The following is a 21119-nucleotide window of genomic DNA, read 5'->3' on the forward strand; positions in this document are numbered from 1 at the left end:
GTCTCTTGCAGTCTCTTCAGCAATGCAATGGGCCTGCACGACTTCCAGTAACATTTATTAAACCAGGGGCAAATGACATGCAGCACAACAGAGCAGGCAGCAAAGTGCCAACATCAAGCTTATAGTACAGAAATGCCTCTCTCAAGAGGACTATCACATTTTAGTGCAACGCAATGCCTCAGATTTACAGGTAAAGCCACTGCATTTCGTCACACACTACCCAAACAAATATACAATTGTGGACACTCTTCTCACACATAACTGATAGCATAAGTTAAAAAGAAAGGTTACGGCACTAAGCAGACAAGGATGAAGTGAGACATAAACAACATACGAGCTTTGTGTCCCACGTCGTCCTCGTCTGCTTAGTGCCGTAATCTTTGTTTTTAAGTCATGAACCAACTAGCTCAGCAACAAGTTTTGTTAAATGGTAGCATGAATTGTAAAGTTTAAAAAAAAGAAAGCAGTTTATAATGAAACAGAACCACAATTATTGTCGGAAGCGGATTTCTAACTGCCATTGGGACTTGAACTTCCCACTGAAAGCAATCAGTCTCTCATTTACAGGTGAAACTCTTGCTGCTTCACTGAAGCAAGATTGACAAAAACAAAAAGTGCAAGCAACAGCTATCTCCAGCAGCACTGAACAAAAATAAGCCAGTTCCAAAAGAAGTCTTAGCCACAGCCTTGTTCCAATTTTTGAACATTGGGTTCCTAACTTTCTACTCACTGCAATATAAGGGTGTGTTCCCTGGACAAGACACAGTCTATATTGACGTTGTGCATATGAAGAGCCAATATAAAGACATGGACAGTATACCGAGAGATTCTTGGAGTGTGCTGCGAGAAAGCAGTTGGCAGTGCACGTTATACATTGGCTTGGTGTGTTCATTAACACCCTTTTAAGTACCATAGTCACACATCCCCCAGCGGGTAGTGCTAAGGTTACAAAGAAGTTACAGTGGCAGCACATCAGAGACAACGGGTGCTTTGCTACACTATGCTTCCGTGCAAGTGATTATACGTGGAGGATGCTCCTTTCCACAACAACAGACAAGGCTTCGCATATAATGGCTGTATGCTCAATACTACAATGGCCATTTCCCTTTGCAGCCTACCAAGTTCACTCAGTACCTTTACTAGATTGCTGCAGCCAGAACAATCGTTTTATTACGCATGAAAAGATTTAGCCCCCATCTTGAACCGCCTTACAATACATTAAGGAGCCTTGAGTATGTGCAGGAGCCATGTTGTCAAGTGATTACTTCTGGTTATTTTTTTACGCGGCATCATTGTGTCCTATCCTACGCTCTACTGGACTGACTGGAATTCTAACTGCTGGTTTCGCCAATCAGCATGCATTGAAAGTGACATCGCAAAAAGTTCAATTCTGAATATGGCCCAAGTACAGCCACCAAATGGCCGAAAAAAAAGTGTGAAAATTATACAAATGAATATGTCAGAATTTTAACATTTCATTGTAAAGCACCAGCTGCGTATTACATATTACATGTGCAAGCGAACACCTTGAGTATATAACTGATGTACTGCATATAATGTCTCTGGACTATATCAGTGTATAACAACTAAATAAAGCCAATAAAGCAAGCCCAAGAGGACTGGATGAAGCTAATCATATGAAAACAGCACATTCTGAGTCTTCCACAATGACATTCATGTACGAATATAAAACGGACATTGCACTACCACTTCTATGCAATACAAAACTTTCTGGGGCGCTCTGCATTTTTGAGCAAAGGTGATGGTGATATTTAGCTATTTCAAAATAGCATGTGAATGTTCGTTATTTTAGGACATCCTAGTGGTGGCAAAGTAAATATGCTGTGGAAGTTATACACAGTCGCTGTTTGTGAAAGTGCTATTTTAGAAGTCTAAACCGCCCAGTAGCTTGAAAATGCTATGAACACAAGTACATGTGAGCCAGGTTTCAATAGTAAAGTGGCATACAGAACAAGTGCAAGAACCTGGTTCAAGAACATGTAAAAAGAATACTGCCATTATAGGTGGAAGCAATGGCATGGAAACCTTCAAGATATCAAATGCTTCAGATAAATTACAATAAAGAACATAGAGTGACATGAAAAATAAATGAAAAGGTGGTGTTGACTAGCAGTGTAACTCTATAAAAGATTTGAGTTCACAGGAATTGCCAGGATGCATAGGAAAAAGGTTTGCTTCTCGAAGAGCTCCTTCACTGCTGGTCACGGCCTGACTTGAAAGAAAGAGTACAGCCCATAACTTGATAGAAGCATTAAGAAAAGCCTACAAAAATTTTTGCTTGGGCTAGATCACAAGTGTGGACACCAGCTTTGCTGTAAATGTTCCAAGTACTCGTACTGGTAACACCTGCCTAAACCATCTACATTCTGTCACTTCTTGCTTTTCTTTGTGCACAACACAGACCTCCTGGTCCTGGCCAACCAAATTCCATTAATTTCTCAATGTACCTGCACATAACTAGCATGCCACTCATGTCTCAAGAATCTGTTTCTGCTTAAGGGCAATGGCCACCAGTATCACCACGTAAACCAATTGCTTATTTACAGCTGCCTACTGGACTGCACGGTCAATTTCCAGCTCCACTTTGGAGTGCCTCAGAAATGTGACCCTTTTCCACTGCTCGCCATGCCTGCCGGGCAACCGTGCACATTGCCACATGGCAAATGTGAGAGGCCACACAAGGCATGGCCTTTGAGATAAAGAGTGCATGCGCTATATCGGAGGCCATGCTGCACATGACCTTTTGCCAATGTCTGCTACGTGCTGGCACATGCTATGCACTTTTCCCAGTGGGTGCAGCTGGTGAAGAAAAGGTGTGGTGTAGGGCCACAGTTAGGCAACTGACATAGTAGTCTGGTTACAGCACAGTGGTACTTCACAAACCATAAGGTTAAAACACAGTCTTACCTACTCGCAGACAACAAGTTTAGAGAAGGGAGAAAATGTGCCTGTAAACACTGCACGAGCAAAGGTGGCAAACAGGCAAAGCCATTGAGAACACTGTTGTAAATGCAATAGGTATGTTTGCACATACAAAAGCTAAGCCATGGCTTGTGAACTGCTACGGGCACACAAAACATGAAGAGATCACGTGTTTTGTCAATATACTTGCACCAGGAAGATTTCAAGTTTGAGACAAACAAGAGCAGAGCTGCTTCTGTAACCTGGTGTCGTAATTTACTTGGAAAGCTCATACTCACACAGGTCAATAGTGATTTCGTATGGAGGCACTAGTAAGCCCGATTCCCCAGCCCCAGTGTTAGCTGCATCCGACTTAATTTTTAAAGTGTTTAATCTCATGGTAATGACAGCTTTTCTGCCACTTTCGTAGCAAGCACAAAAAGGTGCTCAGGGCTGCGTTAGCTAATGGTGCCTTAGAGTGATTGACCCGAAGCACTCCAGCAGTGCTGCAACAGTCATGTACAGCAGCATTTCACTTGCATAACGCTAATGCGTGGCAGACAGAACCAGTCCCTGTTACTGTAAGCAGGTTTGGGTTATTGCTGGCACCAAGTTGCTTGTGATGTTTTCTAGTCACTTGCTGGGGCTTTTTGATTCGTTGGTATTGTAGATATGTGAGCCAGTAAATTGGCAAGAAGATGCATATTCAGACACTCACAAGCCACTTAACATAGCAAGATTTCCATGTGGCCTGGAGCTTTCATCTGGATTCGAACTCTCATAAGAAAGAAAAAAAGCGATTACAGGAGTCGTTACCTTAATCGGAGTGCACAAGATTATATTATAATCAATGGAAAAAAGCGATTACAGGAGTCGTTACCTTAATCGAACTGCACAAGATTATATTGTAATCAATGTTCTTTACTGGTTCCTGACCTGTCGCCCTCAATGTCTTGCATCAATTACAGCCATTTGGTAGGATGAAAACAAAAGTATTAAAATAGAAACTTCAAAATTTATATTGAAACAAGACAAATATTTACATAATTTGAATAGATTATTCCATTTCTTTTTCAGCTATTTTTAAACAAACCTTACCACTTTTTTGGTTTGTTTTCGGAAGGCTATCCGCTTGGTTGCTAAAATCCATCTAATAAAACATAAGCAGAGTGTAATAACAATGATCTCATTATCGCTGTGGAAGCTTTAAACTCATGAGCACAAGAGCACTTTGAAACAACTAACTGGTGCCGCACAATAACCAAACGTGTATCATCACCTCCTTATCAGAGACAACTAAACTAACGGCTCATGTCCAAGCAGAGTAAGAACTCCACATAATTTACAATTGTATGATATAACAAAATAGTGTGTTCTGTGCTTGTTATGCCATGAGAATTGCATCTTCTGCACCAAGATGTCAAATCTGAAGCACAGGGGACCATAGATCAAAGCTGTAGGGGAGGGCACCCACTTCAAACATATTCCCTCACAACTGGCACAAATTATATGCCTCCACAATTCAATGCCAATAATGCTAATGCATTTAAATTCTAACCACACAGGTGGTCAATGACAAAAGAAAACTACGCACCACCAAAACTGCTGCCAAAAGAAGAAAACAGCACACCCATGCATCAACTGTACACTCACAAGTGGTTCTTGCTGCTGCAACGACAAAGGACTATAGGGTCACAACGGAGCGAACTTCAATCAGGTTGACCCATGAATATGAAGGAAGAGCAACAAACTGTCAGCTGCTTAGGCATCACAACAGCAAAGACAATGTGGCCTGAGGGTACTTATAGTTTACTACAGGGTTTTCCCGCCTTTCTAATACGAGCACCGTAGGGCATATGTCACGTTCCTGGTGCTAGGGCAGAAACTCGGCCACACTGGCACGCTAAGGCGGGCAACGAACAACACACATGCTATCAGCACGAGGAGAGAAATGCAAACCCAGACTCGCATGGGTCACAGGCACCCTACATCACAGTAATCTCAAGAGGAGGAAATTTATAATCACAGCATGCAATTTCACTAGCGATCAAACTCCGTGCATCCACCAATTGGCTTTTACTGGCAAATTCATTTCATTCGGCTTCAGCATGATGTCCAGATCTGTGAGCACAGCTGGCTTTATTCATACTGAGTCAATATGGAGCATGAAATAATGCATCAAGCACCTTTCGTCATTAGCAATGGGAATGTAGTATCCAGTGATTTTAATACCCATGCCACACATGCATTTCCCAGTGCATCAGTGAAAGCAATGATCACTGAAATCTGCATGTTCCATGGCCTCCGCTGAGATAATTCTCCAACACCGCAACAGAGCTTGCAGGTTTCAACTGCTACTGGTTCCAATGGTAATTGGGAGTGCATGTAGAAAGAGTTATGGATTGTTGTGAACCAATCGTCACATGCAATTTCAAAACAACTGATTGATGCTTTGTGCCTCCACTGACAATTTATGGCAAATGCATTGCATTTCGTTTCAGTGTGGGAACATCCACCTGTTCATGGCTGGCTTTTATTCAAGCTGAAACGGTAAGCTCTAGCCCAGCCACATTCATCAATAGGTCATAGCCGCCTCTTGTGGTCCTGAGGCAGGAAGGATGCAGGCAGTTTGTGAACCAATCATCATGCGTCAATCACTCAGGTGGCTGCGATACCCCAACTGTGCCTGCGTTAACATTTCTGCAAGTGCTGAGAAAATATTCCTAGCGTCTGTCCAACAAGTTCCATAAGGGAAAGGTGGGAGTCACGAGGATAGGTGGGTCGACTTGCGGTGCTACCGGCGCCGCTCGCCCTTCTGGGTACGTTTGCGCTCTTTGTCCTTGCGCTCCTGCGCCTGCTGCTTCTGCTTTTCACGGTTCAGCTTGTCCTGGGCCTTCTTGCGCTCGTGCTCTTGCTTGCTCAACTCTCGTTTCTCTTTCTCTGCGTGGGCCACATTCTCGGCGTTTGTGTTCCTCGCAAGCACTGCCAGCCCCATCGCAAGCAGTCAAGGAACAGATTTGCAAGGCTGGCATTGTGAAAGCGACGCCACCATAGCATGAATACTTGAGGCACAAACAAGGAACATGCAAGACGCAACGTGCGAGTCCCATGTTCATGCCTTAAGCTTTATTGTTATCCTATAGTTTGTCTCATACATAGCAGGCAATTCTGCGGAGGCTAGAGCAATTTTTCACACTATGTGCATTTGCGACCAAAAAATAGTGCATGCTACGTGACAGCATGAAACCGGAAATGTGCCCAAGTAATTTGGTTAACTTCACAGATTAAAGTAACAATATATAAAGCAAGTGTCACAAAGAACATGCAACACTTAGTAGCCTCAGAACGGCAAACAGAGTTGCACGTTTGCACAACTGCACTGATTGCACAGCTTTCATAGTGCAGTGCCTGCATCCGTGACCAGAACATAGTGCATTACATAATGGAAGCTCACTGCATGCAAGCAATATGTGATTTCATGTGATTACAGTTATGTATCAAAAAGTTATTCTGCAGAAGACATTGCAGATCAAAGGCCAGTTCAGTTCGAAATGTGCAGTGTGATACATTTCGGTAATTGCATTGCTTGCATAGCTTCCGTAGTGCTGCCTGCTAAGTACAATACAGCCAGTATATCTGGCTCTACTCTCACGACAGCCAAGGATCACACAAAAACAAGAAAGAAAGAGGAAGAAAAGACAGGTGCGGTCGACTTCCTGTGTTTTTGCATCAGTTGGTGGGATGTTAGATAGCAAAGACTACTCCAGATTTATTGTACATCTCTTAATGCACACATTGCAAGTCAATCCAAATTCTTGTTCTCGGTTTCACATTTAACACACAACATTACAGCTGAAGCAATATATGGCACTGCCAGCATTCTGTAACAAAAAAAAAAAAAAAAACGAAACAGTGTGCCACAAACTGAAAGCCATAACTATGAAAACCTTACATCACAGAAAATTAAAGGTAGCATTAGCCCTGCATGTTAGTTCATTGCATACAAAAAAGCTATTACACAGAGGACCCCATCTTATATCTACATCACCACAAAATGCACAGAGCAATAATTTTTGTGGCTGCACTGCTTGAACAGATTCCACAGTGCTGCACCCATGTTCATGACCCAAAAATATTGTTGCATAATATCAGACAGAAATGTGAAAGCATTATGAGACTCGATACAGCATTAACATGATACACTATAGTTGTGATATGTGGAGGAGCTAACACACAGTCATCATCACTGACCTGGACCATTTTAGCCTAAAATGTACTATGTAAGATTATGACAGTAAAGCATGCGGTCTCCACAGCATCACCTAGATGAGTATAAAACAGTGTGCTGCCTGTCAAAGCCTATATGTTCAAGAAGAAACCAAGATGTTTTAAACTGCAAATGAAAAAGCATCAACAATGTCAGTTCTGCAACACAAAGACAAAATTGTAGTGTTGGGGAAATTAAAATTAAGTTGTGGGTTTTCGCATCCTCGAGCCTCCATTAGACTAAGAGTTGCCTTAGTGGGTGGCTCTGGAATTATTAGGGACACCACACGGCACCATGTGGTGTGCCTCTTAGTCTGTGTCCAGTTGCACTGTTGCCACTACGTAGTCCTTTGCACAAAGCAAACATTGGGAAAACAAGGAATTGATGTAAAATGTGCATACCTGATAACAAGACTTGCACTAGCACAAGAACACTCACACTGTGAACAACAAAAGGATACATTTTGGAACATAATGCTCCTTGGGTGCTGCTCCTGAGGCCACAGAAGTGGCCACCGATTCTGCTGATGGCTTTGTTACCACATCCCTGCATATATGGTACAGTGTGGATAATGAAAATCTCGGCATCCATTCTAAGAAGACAGTACAGTTCACTTCATCTATCTAGTCCTGCATGAAATGGATTGAAACTTGGCTGTAGGTACACAGCATGAGATACAGACAAATGTATATGAAACCTGCTGCAGCACTAGGTCTGCCAAGCCTCAACAAGTTTAATGCATGGCACTAATACTAAGTAAAAGTTTATGAACCGTTTCCTAGGTAAAAATTACAGCAACAGAACAGTATCTCAGCATGAATTTGAAAGTTAACGCAACTCCTTATGACTACTTTGCATCATGCAGGTTAACCTTCAGCTTCGGCAAATCAGACTTAAACGTTGACTAACACACGTGGATACGCGCGGTGTGTTTACTCTTCGTAACTAAGCGTCTGGGAAAACCCGTTCAACATTTCACATTCCATTGACAATTTAGAAAAGTGTAACTGCGTTATTGCGGTGGAACGATTGTCACTCGCACACCAACATACACCGCATAATCCCACCAACTTACTCCTCTCCATCGGAAACTTCGCCGTACTGCGCGAGAATGGCCTGTCGCAGCTTCTGTTCCTCCACAGAGAGATTCTTTTCAGCGACAACAGATTTGGCCTGCTCCTCCATGAGACTCACAAGCTTCGCTTCGACGTTGTATTTACCTGGGCATCAAAATAACAAAGCGCGTCGTTAAACTCGTAAGGCTCCGGAACAGCACTTCACACGAATGCAACATGCACCTTGCATGCCAGCGGCAAGCGCGCATGCTTTCTACCTTGTTCATCATTCACCCGCACGTCTCCCTCGGCTGGTCGTTTGTTATATTCCGACCACTTGTTAAATATCTCGTCCTTTACGTCGCACAGCGCATCCTCCTGTCGACAGAGAAACAAGCAGATCAGAACGGCTGGCGTGGACCGGAAAACTTTTCAATGAATGCAAGCTCGCGCAATGCAACATGCGATCCCCTACGCAAACTTCTGTGAGGATGCCTTGGAGCGCCTCGGACTTCTCGTCCTCCGTCTCATTCCCTTCGAGTATGCCAGTGATGTAGCTCCCAAAAACGTCCGGATCAATGTTTAAGGCTCGCAATTTGTCGGTGAGCCAGAGTTCGAAATCGCTGTACACAGCCGCCATGCTGACCGCGAAGCCCACCGTACTCGCCTTCGCCTAGGCGGGCTGCCGTCTGCTACACTGGCTGCGTCTCCCTCACATTATCCACATCAAGAAGTGGGAGCATACTCATTTATTTATTTTTTTCTCTGTCGCTTGATAAAGCTATAGATGACTGCAACTGTAAGTATACGCTAGTAATTTTATTGAATAGCTTCAACTAGTTGGTTTGAGGGTGTTCTTTCTCCACCGCCAGAGAGACGATGCTGTAGTACAAATAGTTTCGGTTTTGTTTTTCGCCATAGGTGTATGCACGGTGGAAGATCGTGGGTTTATGTAACGGCGTTCTACGCTTCGTACTCGATTTGCAGCAGCGGTACAACTGGATAGCGTAACTTCGCGCGCCCAAAAAGTTATTCTCATCGCTCCAACAAACTTGTAAAAAAGTCCAACTTTATTTAATACAGTGTGCGCGGTTATGATAGAGGTTTTTAATTATTGATCAAACTTATAATACAATCGGCATTATAATAGCAGAACCTTTATGACACAAATTTACATAGTCTCGTTATCCAAAATTTGTATGATCAAAAAGTATGTTCATAATCACAAAAGTGACCTCTGAAGTAAAGGACTCACAGTTTCGTTTATTTCCGTCCATTACTTTCGGGTGAAATGTTCGTGATACAAAACTTCCTTGATATCGCCTGGGCACAACATGCGAACCACTGATATCGCTTACTTTTCCGCAGTTCATCTCGGGGACCTTCAAAAGCACTGTGGAGCGTACGTTGCGGCCTTCGATGAAGACAGCGTGTTCACGTCCGGGTTGTTTCACATAGCACGAATTTGCAAGAATGTTCTGCTTTATGTTCATCTGGTATCATCCAGCATCGTATATGACGAAATATTCGCTTCCTCCCGCAACGTGGTTGTACATAACGCATTCTGGACATTATTTATACCGTGTTCGCATCACCCAATATTTCGAATAGACCATGATCGTGTCACCAACATTCCGCTGCGCTTACAGCCCGGAATCATGCATCCCAATGGGCATTGAAACTCCGTCGGACGTCCGGATAAGATCCCGGCGTCCAACTCCAAGAGCAGTCGTCCTGGAGACATCCAGTGGATATCATTATCGAACTAATTTTTAACATCCACTTTTTATGCTCCCGCGGACGTCCTTAGGTCATTCGTGCTGGACATTTTGCCAATATATGTACCGAGCCGGACTTTGTTCGAATTTTAGTGACGAACTGCTCCCTTGCTGCGAATTTCTGTGCTTGCAAATGCCAACGTAGAATCTGCCTCGAGTTCATTCAAGCTACTTGGACCACATCTAATTTTGTTCAATATAGACATCAACGTTTCTCAGCGAAATATCAACCAGTAAATAGATCAAATTCGATCGAATTCTACCCGCCCTTGGGATTCTTTTTTTCTTCTGGTGGAGGGCATGCAGGTACCCACGAACGCAGGTTTCTGGACTGGTTTTAAAGCACAGCGTGATCGCAAACTACCAAGCTTGTGTGACCGTCTCCTTATTATCTGTGAAACCGATTGTCTGTGCAATTTATGTAAACATAGCTTGCTTTTGTAATCTGTGTTCCATGGATGCAAGTTGTATTTTCATTGGTACATGTCAATACTGCGTCATCTTTGCGGCAGATATTCTACACAAGGCTGTTTACACCAACTACGCTATTCAGCCGATTATAAATAAAAATTAACATCCCGCAGGTTTGTCGTATGGATGTCTGACGGACGTTTAGCAATGAAGACACAAACGAATTCTTGCGTCCGTGGAGCATCCGTATATCCGTTCTAGACGTCCGCGAGACACTCGGACTGCCAATTAGTATGCGCCTGGTAGTCCAGCGGATGTCCGCCGTACGCCCTTAGCTGGTCTGCGGATGTCCTACGGATGACCAAGATAGCCAGAAGCGGTATATAGTTCAGTGGACGCCCAGTGAAGTTCAAATGCCCATTGAACCACGACCTTTGGGGTTAATTAAGGCAAAGTTAGTTAAAGCACTCGAACCCACGACGTTTGGTGAGGAATGGAACCTATCGAACTTCGGTGGGACGAAAATGAAATGGAACCAAAATTGATGCTGCCACCATTGATGGTCATCGTCTGCCTCTTCGACTAACTATTCTGAAAAGGCAGAGTAGTGCTATCTGCCTTAAACGTCAAAAAAAAAAAAAAGAAGAAGAAGAAGAGAAACAACGTACACGGTGTATGCGTCATGCCTAATGCGCGAGTTCGGGCAATCGCAATACGCTCCGCTAGCTTAAAGCTAGGACAATCGGGCAGAAGATTGAGGGCAAGTTTTCTGCACATAATTGCGGTCTTTTAGCATAGCGCGACGCGCATCCGCTCCCGCCGCCTGCGATATGGTAATTAGGGTGCGCCCATGCGCTGCATGCTGCACCGAACCACGCGCACATATGGTTCAGAGCGTGCAGTCTTGCAGTGTGCTTGCTGCGTGCTCTAATTAAACCCAGCTTCGAAATGCCACCTCCGTTCACAAATGCCATATGATTGTGTTACGTGTTTCTATATGGGGGGGGGGGGGGCGTTGTTATAGATGCACTATACACAGGTTATATTCAGTGCTGTTCGCCTGCGTTGAAACCTTAGGTGGCTGAGGACGAGCCTTCCATGTGGACACTGGCTTCGACGTATAGTAGAGCACGCATGGTAGGAAAATTGGCTCCCGCCGTCCCGGACTGAGTGGTCCTTTACCTGCTAATCCACATCAGTCTCGTTAAATCTGCGCGCCATTTTCCACGGCCTCGTGCGACCGCGTGCGGTGTTTGCATTTCTTTGTAGGACGACACGAGCGCCAGCCTCACAGAGGGCGGACACGCACAGCATGAAGAAACAGTGTTCTATTAACATATGCCAGTTGCAGAACTAACTGCTCCAAAATCCAGCGCTGCGACAAAAAATTTTGAGATTAAACAGATATGTGCGCTACTTACGAGTAGTAATCGAAAATATCTGACGTCCAGTTCCAACAGAACAATAGGTGCCCTTAAAAGTACTTTATTCCCAGTTATTTTTGCTATTATCATTAATCTACAGGCAGCGCAACTCACTCACCAAATATTTAAAAAAAAAAACATTTTGGGCTCATTGCGAGGCATCTTTGTTTCGTGAAGTGCGCGGCTGCACGAGTCATCTAACTTACAAATGACGAAACGAAGTCTGAGCGAAGCTCGCGACACTTGCTCGAGCCTCGTGCCAAGCAACCCGCGGCCAGCACTGCGGTAAGCACTCTCGAACATCGCTGGCACGTTTGTGAGGCGAGTGGCCTCTGTCTTCAAAGAGAGGCCATGTCAGCGCTATGAAGCTCTGCGTGTTGTTTGCGTCAACGTTACTCATTGCTTCTGGTAAGCTGCAAAGCAAGTACTGGCCCGTTTAATCTCGGCACTATTGGAATATCGCCTTCCAGCCTGAGAAAGCCGCTGTTGTTCATCAATGTTTTCTTTTCCTTGTAGCATAAAGATGCGTTGGCACTGCTGACATCGACAGGTTCAAGCTTTGTTTTGCACTACCTCATTAGCCTGCTGTGATATATAATCAACTCGTCATTGGCAGATTTTATTTGATAAGTTCGCGCTTTACTCCACGATGTGGCTTCAGACAGTAAACAAAGCACTACTCTACCATTTATCAAACTTCTTTTCGCTTCTGATTTCATTTTTAGAAAGCTTGATGCTCAGTAGTTCCACAGCGGGGTCCTTCCCAGTCGCATCCATCTAATCTACCGTTTCTGTATGTCTTTACGCTTAGCATCATTTTGTCTGCCGCTTCCCACGACGATAGCCCAATGCGCTTACTGGTTGCATTGGGACAAAGGAACGACAACACAATAGTGCAAATAATCAAAATGGCGTTTACTGCACCTTTCATACACCAATGCCAGCTAGCCGAATAGAACATGCCGATGGGCGCGGACGAATGGTGGAAGTCCCACTTACCGCGACAGTACATTGAACGAATAAATCTGCGTCTCGACCTCGAGAAACCTATACATTTAAAAAGAAAAGTGCTTTTCTGCAAGTTTATTCACGCGGCAGCGTTAAGGGTCCCGTGTGGCAGAAAATATATAGTGTCGGCGCCGGCGGAGTTATCCGTGAGCGAAAATTTCCGTACATATTTAGGTATATGCATAATGCCGGCCAAGTCTTGCTTTGTGACATATGCGGTATATGCGGGTTATATTGCCACACCATTCTGTCACTAAGGTTCCTCATACCTCGTCTTACATTCGTCACAAAGTTATTCCTCGGAATTTTGAGGATGACAGCCCTCAAACAATTGTCATGAAACAAAATACCGACAGCGCATGCTTTTAATGTTAAATCTTCTGAGGCTTGAATATTAAAAATGTGAAACAATAACATAAACCTGAAAATGGTGTCATTCTACTTTTTCTTTTTTTTTTTTGCCGCGGCTGTTGTTGTGACTTCAGGGTGGAAGTGCAATGTGTAATACCTCCGGGATCCACACTGTGCAATACCTCCGGGATTGGCCCACGCAAGAGGCCGCGTTTCTACCAGAAAGCTCGCCTTTGTGCATAGTGTTCGCAGCCAGCGTTTCCCAATAAATATTACGCTTACGTAAATTGCAGTTGCCGGGAAGCGTGAGAAGCAGTCAGGGATCTTCAAACGCTATCGAGTTCCACTCTTAAAGAGCCCCTCACCAGCTCTGGCCATGTTGAGCTGACAAGCGCCGTGCATACAATGCGGGCTAACGATCGTGTCTGCTAAGTATACATCGCTACGCGCCGCGGAAAGAGTTGATATTTCAAACCGAACGCCGTTTGCCCTTCTACTCGCGGGCGCCAAGCTCCAAGCCGGAGAGATGACGTCTACATGATAGTGCGCCTACGTACATGTCTCTTCGCTGTGGCGTCGCTCTTCGTGACTTTTAGTGACTCATGACTTCGAGAATTATTCAGGGCAACATATGTTATTTGTGTAATCTGTTGCATCGATAGATGAATTAAGGTTTAGAGAAATAATAAAACGCACAAACCTAATGTCTGCGTGTATTCGTTTTACTTCGCACGGCAGAAAGACAGACGTACTTCCGTTTCGTCTGCTTGTTCCCACGTCGTGCGGTCGCGCACTCTGGAACCGAAACTATGCCATTTTCAATACCGTGTTCCGGCGCGCGATTATGCTCTGTGATCCGCTTGTGTCTGTCTACCTTACGGTTCGTGTAGCACTGACTTATACCGCTAGTCAGGTGTTCTCGTGCACAACGCGCACAATCGTGCGCTGCGTGAAACGACACAAACACAACAGCCCGCGCGCGACACCGTCAGCGGAAGTGCGCCGCGCAGCAACAAAGCGAGAGGGAAAAATGAAGGCCCGTGACGTATGTGTCACGCGGTCCTCGAGGTAGTGTATGGGAGAACGCAGAGTAGGGAATTCGCTTGCGGAGGCTGTACGGGGCAAGTGGAGAGAGTGTTCCTCCCAAAAGATGAAGCGCCAACAGAGACAGGACACCAATGAAGAAAACAACAATGACAGAAAAAGGCGCTTGCAACTGCTTATTGCGGTCAAAAGCGGCTGAATACATATAGCCATGAGGAGAGCGGGAAGGAAAAGAGGGAGCGCTAAATATGCGAATGCGCACGCGCGAGAACGCAGAAGATGTATAGGAAGGGTATCACAAGATCAACAAAATCTAAAACCTAACTAAATACATGGTTTCATTTTTTTTTAAATATTCAGAGACGGGATATGCTGACACAGCAACCCGTCACGGCGCTTTTCTTAATCTGGTTGACCTCCAACAGTTCACGCGCAATAGTATCTTTGCTTTCAAACGTGATTGTTGTATAACGAAGCCTGGCTTCACATACTTGCTTATTCTTATTCCCGCAGGCCTTGCAATGAAGCGGCAAGTTTGAGCAATAACCATCTTTCGGCAAAAGCTTCTGCTCCCGCAGCCGTTCATTAATACACCGGCCAGTTTGGCCGATATACTCTTTCCCACACTTCAGCGGTGTGCGGTATGCGGTATGCGACCCTTTCTTCACATTTCACAAAAGGGTTTGCATGTTTAATAGAACACTCTCCTTACTTAGAGTCATCAGATACAATCAGGCGGCACAAAGTATATAGCATGTTACCGGGGCGCGGAAAGAATCCATAGGAAATTTGTATTTCACGGCGACGTGCTTAAGATTATGCGCCACTTTGTGGGAATACGGTATCACCACTGGTTTAGCTTTCTTTTCCAATGTTTGACCTTCTTCGCTGCTTCGTTTTCTTTCTTTTCTCACCTCTTTCAACAACGCCTCCGAAACTGCGCTCAAAACCAAACAAGGAAAGCCAGCTCGCCTTAACTTCAAAATCTGTTCGTCGAAGCTTTCGTCTGCCTTGTGACAGCGCGATTTTTCAAGGGCGGATTCAAGGCACATAGTGGCAATCGCACGTTTGACAGAGTGTGCCGAGTCATACGGAAACAATTCCTTGCGGGCACGGAGTCGGTACATCCAGCAGGCTCCTTCGTCAGTAAGGGTTATGTCACAATCTAAAAATTGCAAGCTGTTATTCTTGGCTAGTTCAAAAGTAAAATCTAAACCTTTGCCTTGCTGTTTAAAATCTGATAAAATGCCCTACACAGTATGTGAGTAAGTCATCGGAGATTGTTTCGTCAATGAAATTTAAAGAAATAATCTACATACCTAAAAGCCTTGAGCACCTTACCTCCGTCAAACACCTTGGATAACGCTCTGTCGACGCCCTGAAGGAAAATGTAGCAAAATACGGCAGTCACGCAAGAGCCAATACAGATAAAACTGGCCTTGAAAACAAACAGCTGTTGAACAAGAATAAAATTCCAGGAGTGCTGTGAAGTTATCCACAGAAATTACCGCAATATTCTGAAAGGATATCTGCCCGTTCATATCAATGCAGCTCAGGACGGAAGCTAACAATTCTTTTTTTGCGGAATAGAGTAGAAAAGATCAACATCTATTGAAAACAAGCATCCTGGCGACTTGGTCTCGCATAGAAAAGCTATGATGTCAAGGCTATTCCTTATCATAATCGGGTCATCTACAACCAAGGTGTTAAGCTGCTTTAGAAGGTAACGGCTAACGTTGTTTTGCTAGGAACCTCTTTCACTTATAACACATCTGAGCGGTACACCATCTTTGTGCATTTTCGCAGTGAAAAATACATTTGAACTATTATTCCTACATTTCTGGACACCATTAGCGAGCTTCTGTAGTCCAAGGTCTTCACACAAAGAGATGGCACGGCTTTTTCTTTCCTGGCTTCAGTTTCGTTAACTTTAAGTTCTTCTGGATGGCTTGTATAGCTTTTTCATTAAACGTGCCCGATGGCATGGCTACAACAACCCCTCCTTCTTTGTCGGCCTGCAGGAGTCGAAGGTCATTGTCCTTGAAAAAATTCACGATACGTTTTGTGGGGGTTCTTGGGCGAGTTCCTTTGTTAGACACCGTTCTGGCCAGGCTGTCAACTCCGCCAAGTAGACACCACTCCTTGTCCTCTGGTGCGGCTTTCTTAGAAACTCTTCTATTCAAGGAAAGAAGCTAATGTGCCGGGATCATCGGCTCGGAGCTGAACTTGGGGCCTTTCTTGAGGACGCCAGGGATGTCTTCTGAGATTAAGGCTCTCCCGAGAACTTGCAGCGCCGTACTGTTGGTTTTATTTGCCTCGCCTCCTTTGGGAAGACTGCGGAGGCTAGATGTGGCAAGTGGAGAGAGTGTCCTTATTGGCGGTGACGCTCGCCTCTTGAAATCATGCTTCCTGGCACTGAAATATGTCTATCTCTGCTAATAATGAACCAATTTGAAAAATTCTTTAGGTAGCACGCTCCCAAGAGGGCTCGTAACAACTTCCAGCATGTAAGGAAAATTTGCTATGTGGCGTCTTCAGGGGCTCTTTAAAGGCGAAGCTTAATCCAATTCTTTTTTTCTGTCTCAACATCGTTGAAGCAATCGCGACATTCCCTTTTCCCACGCAGGGGCGACGCTGGTCGTGGCCAGCAGCTGCGAGAAGCGCTTGGTTCCCCCTTCTACAATGCTGCTTGAACCTGAAGTGCACGTCAAGAGTGTCGACAAAGGTGGCCGCGCCGAGATGGCCTGCCGCTTCTGGTAGGTTATGTCATCGTATCTCCCCTCTCGACATTGGGGAACTCTACATTAGGAATTAAACGCAAGCGGCTTGCGCCATGCCCGTAAAAGCACAAACTCCTAGCACATAATGGGGCCGAAGTGGCTTGCGTATATGCTCCAAGTCGTTCGCAGACCATAATATAAAATTCTCTATTCTGAATTCACTGAAGGGTTTATCCACACGTGAGCTGAAAGAGCCGGGTCGACTCGCTTTATTTACTGTATATTCGCACTTCCAACAAAAGTTCGAAAGAAAGTAAAGTAAAATTAATTGGCCATACTTTTAGTAATTCCTCAGTTACCTTCGAGCACCAGTATAACTGGTCACTGTAATCAATTGAAATTTTGAATTAAGCAATTGTAATTGTACGTGGTATCATCTTTTTCTGTGGTATAACTACGGTAACTTAGCACGAAGTGACACTAAGCGTAGCGCTTGTCCTTGTCCGTCTTAAAGCTTTTTTCTAATCTTTGGACACTTTGGATGCATGGTTGGGCCATATGCATCTTGCGCATTGAACCGCCGCACATATCCATGCACTGACCGAAGTTGTCCAATATGTAGCTTGGGCCTCTAGGGATGCATGTGCTGGATGCTTATTGCAGAGGACCCTTGAGCTCAAGAGAGCCTCAATTGCGCACGCACACACCGCTTTTGGCACAATTCGACATACAGAGTCACGTTCAGCATGATCGAGTGCTCGTGATCGAATGTAGGTCCCAAGGTGGCGCCTGAATATGGAAAATTGGTTTAATAAATACCAGTAATTGTAACGGCGTTCAGTTCTCCAATGCTTTCGTATGTCGGCGCCGCCGCCGTTCACTCTTGGGATCCCTTCGACCGCGGGCACAGCGTGTTTTCAGCAACGTGACTGTGCGTGCCGAACAAACCCACACGCGCACATTCTGTGCACACGCTTGCGTGCGCGATCACGCACGCACGCGCGCTCAGACACGTTAACGCCAGCTGCCATGCAAGCTCGGCCGAACACCACAAGAACTCGCTAGCTCGGGAACACCACATGCACGCACACAGCGCACGGGCGCTAATGCACGCCCGTTTGTGCACGAGCAACGCAATCCAACTGCGTATACGCACTCACCCACGCGCTCATCGCTGCAGTCACGCACGCGTACGTTCTCACAGCGCTGACGCATTGCGTACACGTTCACGCACTCGTACTTGCAGCCACGCAAACGTACGTTCTGGCAGCGCACGCACGCACGCGTGCGCGCTCATGCTTGCAGTTATACGCGCACGTGGGTTCTCACAGCGCAGACGCACGCACTCGTTCACGTGCACGCTCATGCTTGTAGTCACGCAAACGCACGTTCTCGCAGTGCACACACGCACACGCACAATATATAGCCCATGCTTTATAAGCGACTGTGTTTTTCATTGTTTCGATGACTTGTAGCCAAGATTTCGAGCAGTGGCATGTTTGGATCTGACTGCTGGTACGATCTGTTGGGAACTCGGCGCTGACGCCCGTGGTTGTACCTGGGTCGCAAGCCCCAAGGGTAGCGTTGGCCTGGCGGCCTGGGGTACAACTGGAAGCATCCGAAGGTCCCGGCAAAGCATGAGTCGACTGGTAACAACGAAACAACTTGTTTATTTTAACATCGCAAAGAGTTGGCGGTCAGGTTTGACCGTAGTAGAGAGACGGGAGGGCACTTCACTCAACAGAAGAAATCGGAGCCCTCCCTTTTGGCGTCCGGGGGCAGCTGTTTTTATACTCTCGCAGTTGAGGGCAAGAAGGAACCCCTCAAAAGACGAGCACGTGAATGTACAATGGGCTAATGGTGACGCACACTGTCGTAGCGATGCCGTAGCACCATGTCGAGCACGATCTCGTAGCACCCTGTCGTGGCGCTGCCGGTCGGACACAATGACTGTAATGAGAGGATGGTCCCTGCTTTGGCATCGCCTGTTTCGGGCACAATGACTGGAACGAGATCCCTGCTTTGGCATCGCCTGTTTCGGGCCCAATAACTGGAATGAGATCCCTGCTTTGGCATCGCCTGTTTCGGGCACAATGACTGGAACGAGATCCCTGCTTTGGCATCGCCTGTTTCGGGCCCAATAACTGGAATGAGATCCCTGCTTTGGCATCGCCTGTTTCGGGCACAATGACTGGAATGCGAGGATGATCCCTAGGCGGTCGCATCGCCGCAGTCGCGCCTGGAAACACCTGGCGATGAGTGTTGCGGCGACGACGATCGGGCCAAAATGTCTGCCGCCCCGCCGCAGTCGCGCCGGCAAAACCACGTGTCGCAGGCGAAACGCAACAGGCACCAATGCTCTGCTTTGAGAGCCTGTTCGTCATCATATTCAGTCCACTTTATTATCACTACAAAACGAAGGCCTGTGGCAGCAATCTCCAGTCACCCTTGTCCCACATGTGCAACCCGATTCCGCCTACCCAAATGGCCTATAATGCCACGAAGCGATCCACTCTGTCGACCCACTCTGTTACCCTTAATCTGCTCTATAGATGCGTTACATGACCTCCCCAGTTCTACTTCTTCCTCTAAATTTCAACTATAGAATGTCAGCTACACCCGGCCGTTTTCTCTATATCGACCACTCTTCCCTAATCATGTTCGATCATTTTTCGACTGGGTGCGGGCGTCATTGTAAAATTCACAAGAACAGCATTCAACTTAAGTTCCGAACCAGCATGAGCATTGAAATGTTGGCAAGTGGCATTCCGGCAGCAGGACGACTCCACTCAAGGGCTCTCCCGCGCCGTCACTGCGGAACTATATATAATGTTCCGAAGTCTGCATGTTTATCAAGCGCTGTTTAAAGGGACACTAAAGGCAAATATTAAGTCAAGCTAAAGCGATAGATTAGTGCTCGAGAATCTACGGCGTCAATATTATCGCGAACAGAGCCTTAATAATCGAGAAATTGAGGTGAATGCAAGACATGGTTAGAGAATCACCCGAGACATTCAAGTACTTGCCCGATGACGAAAGCACTCCTTAGTTCCACTCGTTCCACAAAACATCCTTGTATTGTATTATAAGACGAAATAAAATGCTACTTGTCCAGTTCTGTTTCACTTTTTAAAGAACTCACTGAAATTTCCCTCGACAACGACGCGGGCGGTCGAAAGGTTTCGTTTTCGCTCCACTACGCGCCGCCCACGCTTTCGCGTTTCAGTAGTTATCGTGTAGTGCTGCACTAGTTTTGCTGGCTCGCGGAACTCTGACAAACTGCAAGTAGCAGAGAATTCAACTTCCATGCGATGTCGCGGGATGCCCGAACGGTCTGCGCTACTTGACCGAAAAGAAGCTGCAGCGGCGAATCCGCCGCTCTGTCGTGGCTCGGTGCCGCCGTCTGTCGGGCGCCGTTTTATTCACCTACGGCAGCAAAGGGCGGTGACGGCGTATGCAACGTCACCACTCCCCCGGTTGGGTGGCGGGAGATTTGAGTTTCGAAAAAGGTATTCGGACCCTTCAGATGCAATTTTCTCGTAAACTGAATCTCTTTTTGGCAAAAAACAAGCGTTACAAGGTTTCTGGAATGATATTCAAACAGTCCACGTCGACTTGTATTTGCCTTTAGTGTCCCTTTAATTGACGGCTTTCGTAACGAGCTGCACGGCGACAAGACGGTCCCCAAGATTCCTATGAGAAATTGCTCAAGAAGGCGTACAACCGCTGCAAGCAGGCCAAGCCGACAGCCACGGAGAGCCGGCTAATTAATTGCCGAAAAGAATTGGTGCTTCGTGCCAGCCCATTAAACGAGCCGAAGTGCATCAATTGCGATATGTGCCACTCTTTCTAGCGAGTCTGCTGTGCCGTTGACCTCTTCCTCGTATCGCTGGGACAATGAGCATTACATGTTCCCGCTGTGTCCCTTTCGACGTGGTGCTCGGAGGTGTAGGGTGCTCCAATAATGATGCAGATGGTTGTGCTTCGACTTTCTTGCAACAACGAGTGCCCCTTAACCTGTAAATATGCACGCTGTAATGCACGCTCTCACGTAAAAATGTTGTAGAGCGCGAAAGAAAATACAACTGATACCTGGACTGCAGGACCCATAACTGAACACGCGCCCGTACTGCTTGTCT

General features: G+C 45.8%; 1 protein-coding gene across 1 annotated transcript; it reads right to left on the minus strand.

Moving 5' to 3' along the window:
- Window positions 1-36: 36 nt before the first annotated feature.
- Window positions 37-8950, minus strand: LOC142579512 (coiled-coil domain-containing protein 43-like). The gene is made up of 5 exons (XM_075689788.1): window positions 8720-8950; window positions 8523-8622; window positions 8265-8409; window positions 7650-7735; window positions 37-5904 (listed from the first exon to the last, which is right to left on the minus strand). Exons 1-5 carry the CDS (start codon window positions 8882-8884, stop codon window positions 5717-5719), a joined length of 684 nt encoding a protein of 227 aa, XP_075545903.1. The 5' UTR covers window positions 8885-8950; the 3' UTR covers window positions 37-5716.
- Between the last annotated feature and the right edge of the window lie 12169 nt (window positions 8951-21119).

This window comes from Dermacentor variabilis, chromosome 4, assembly GCF_050947875.1.
Source record: "Dermacentor variabilis isolate Ectoservices chromosome 4, ASM5094787v1, whole genome shotgun sequence".
Taxonomy (NCBI): Eukaryota; Metazoa; Arthropoda; class Arachnida; order Ixodida; family Ixodidae; genus Dermacentor; species Dermacentor variabilis.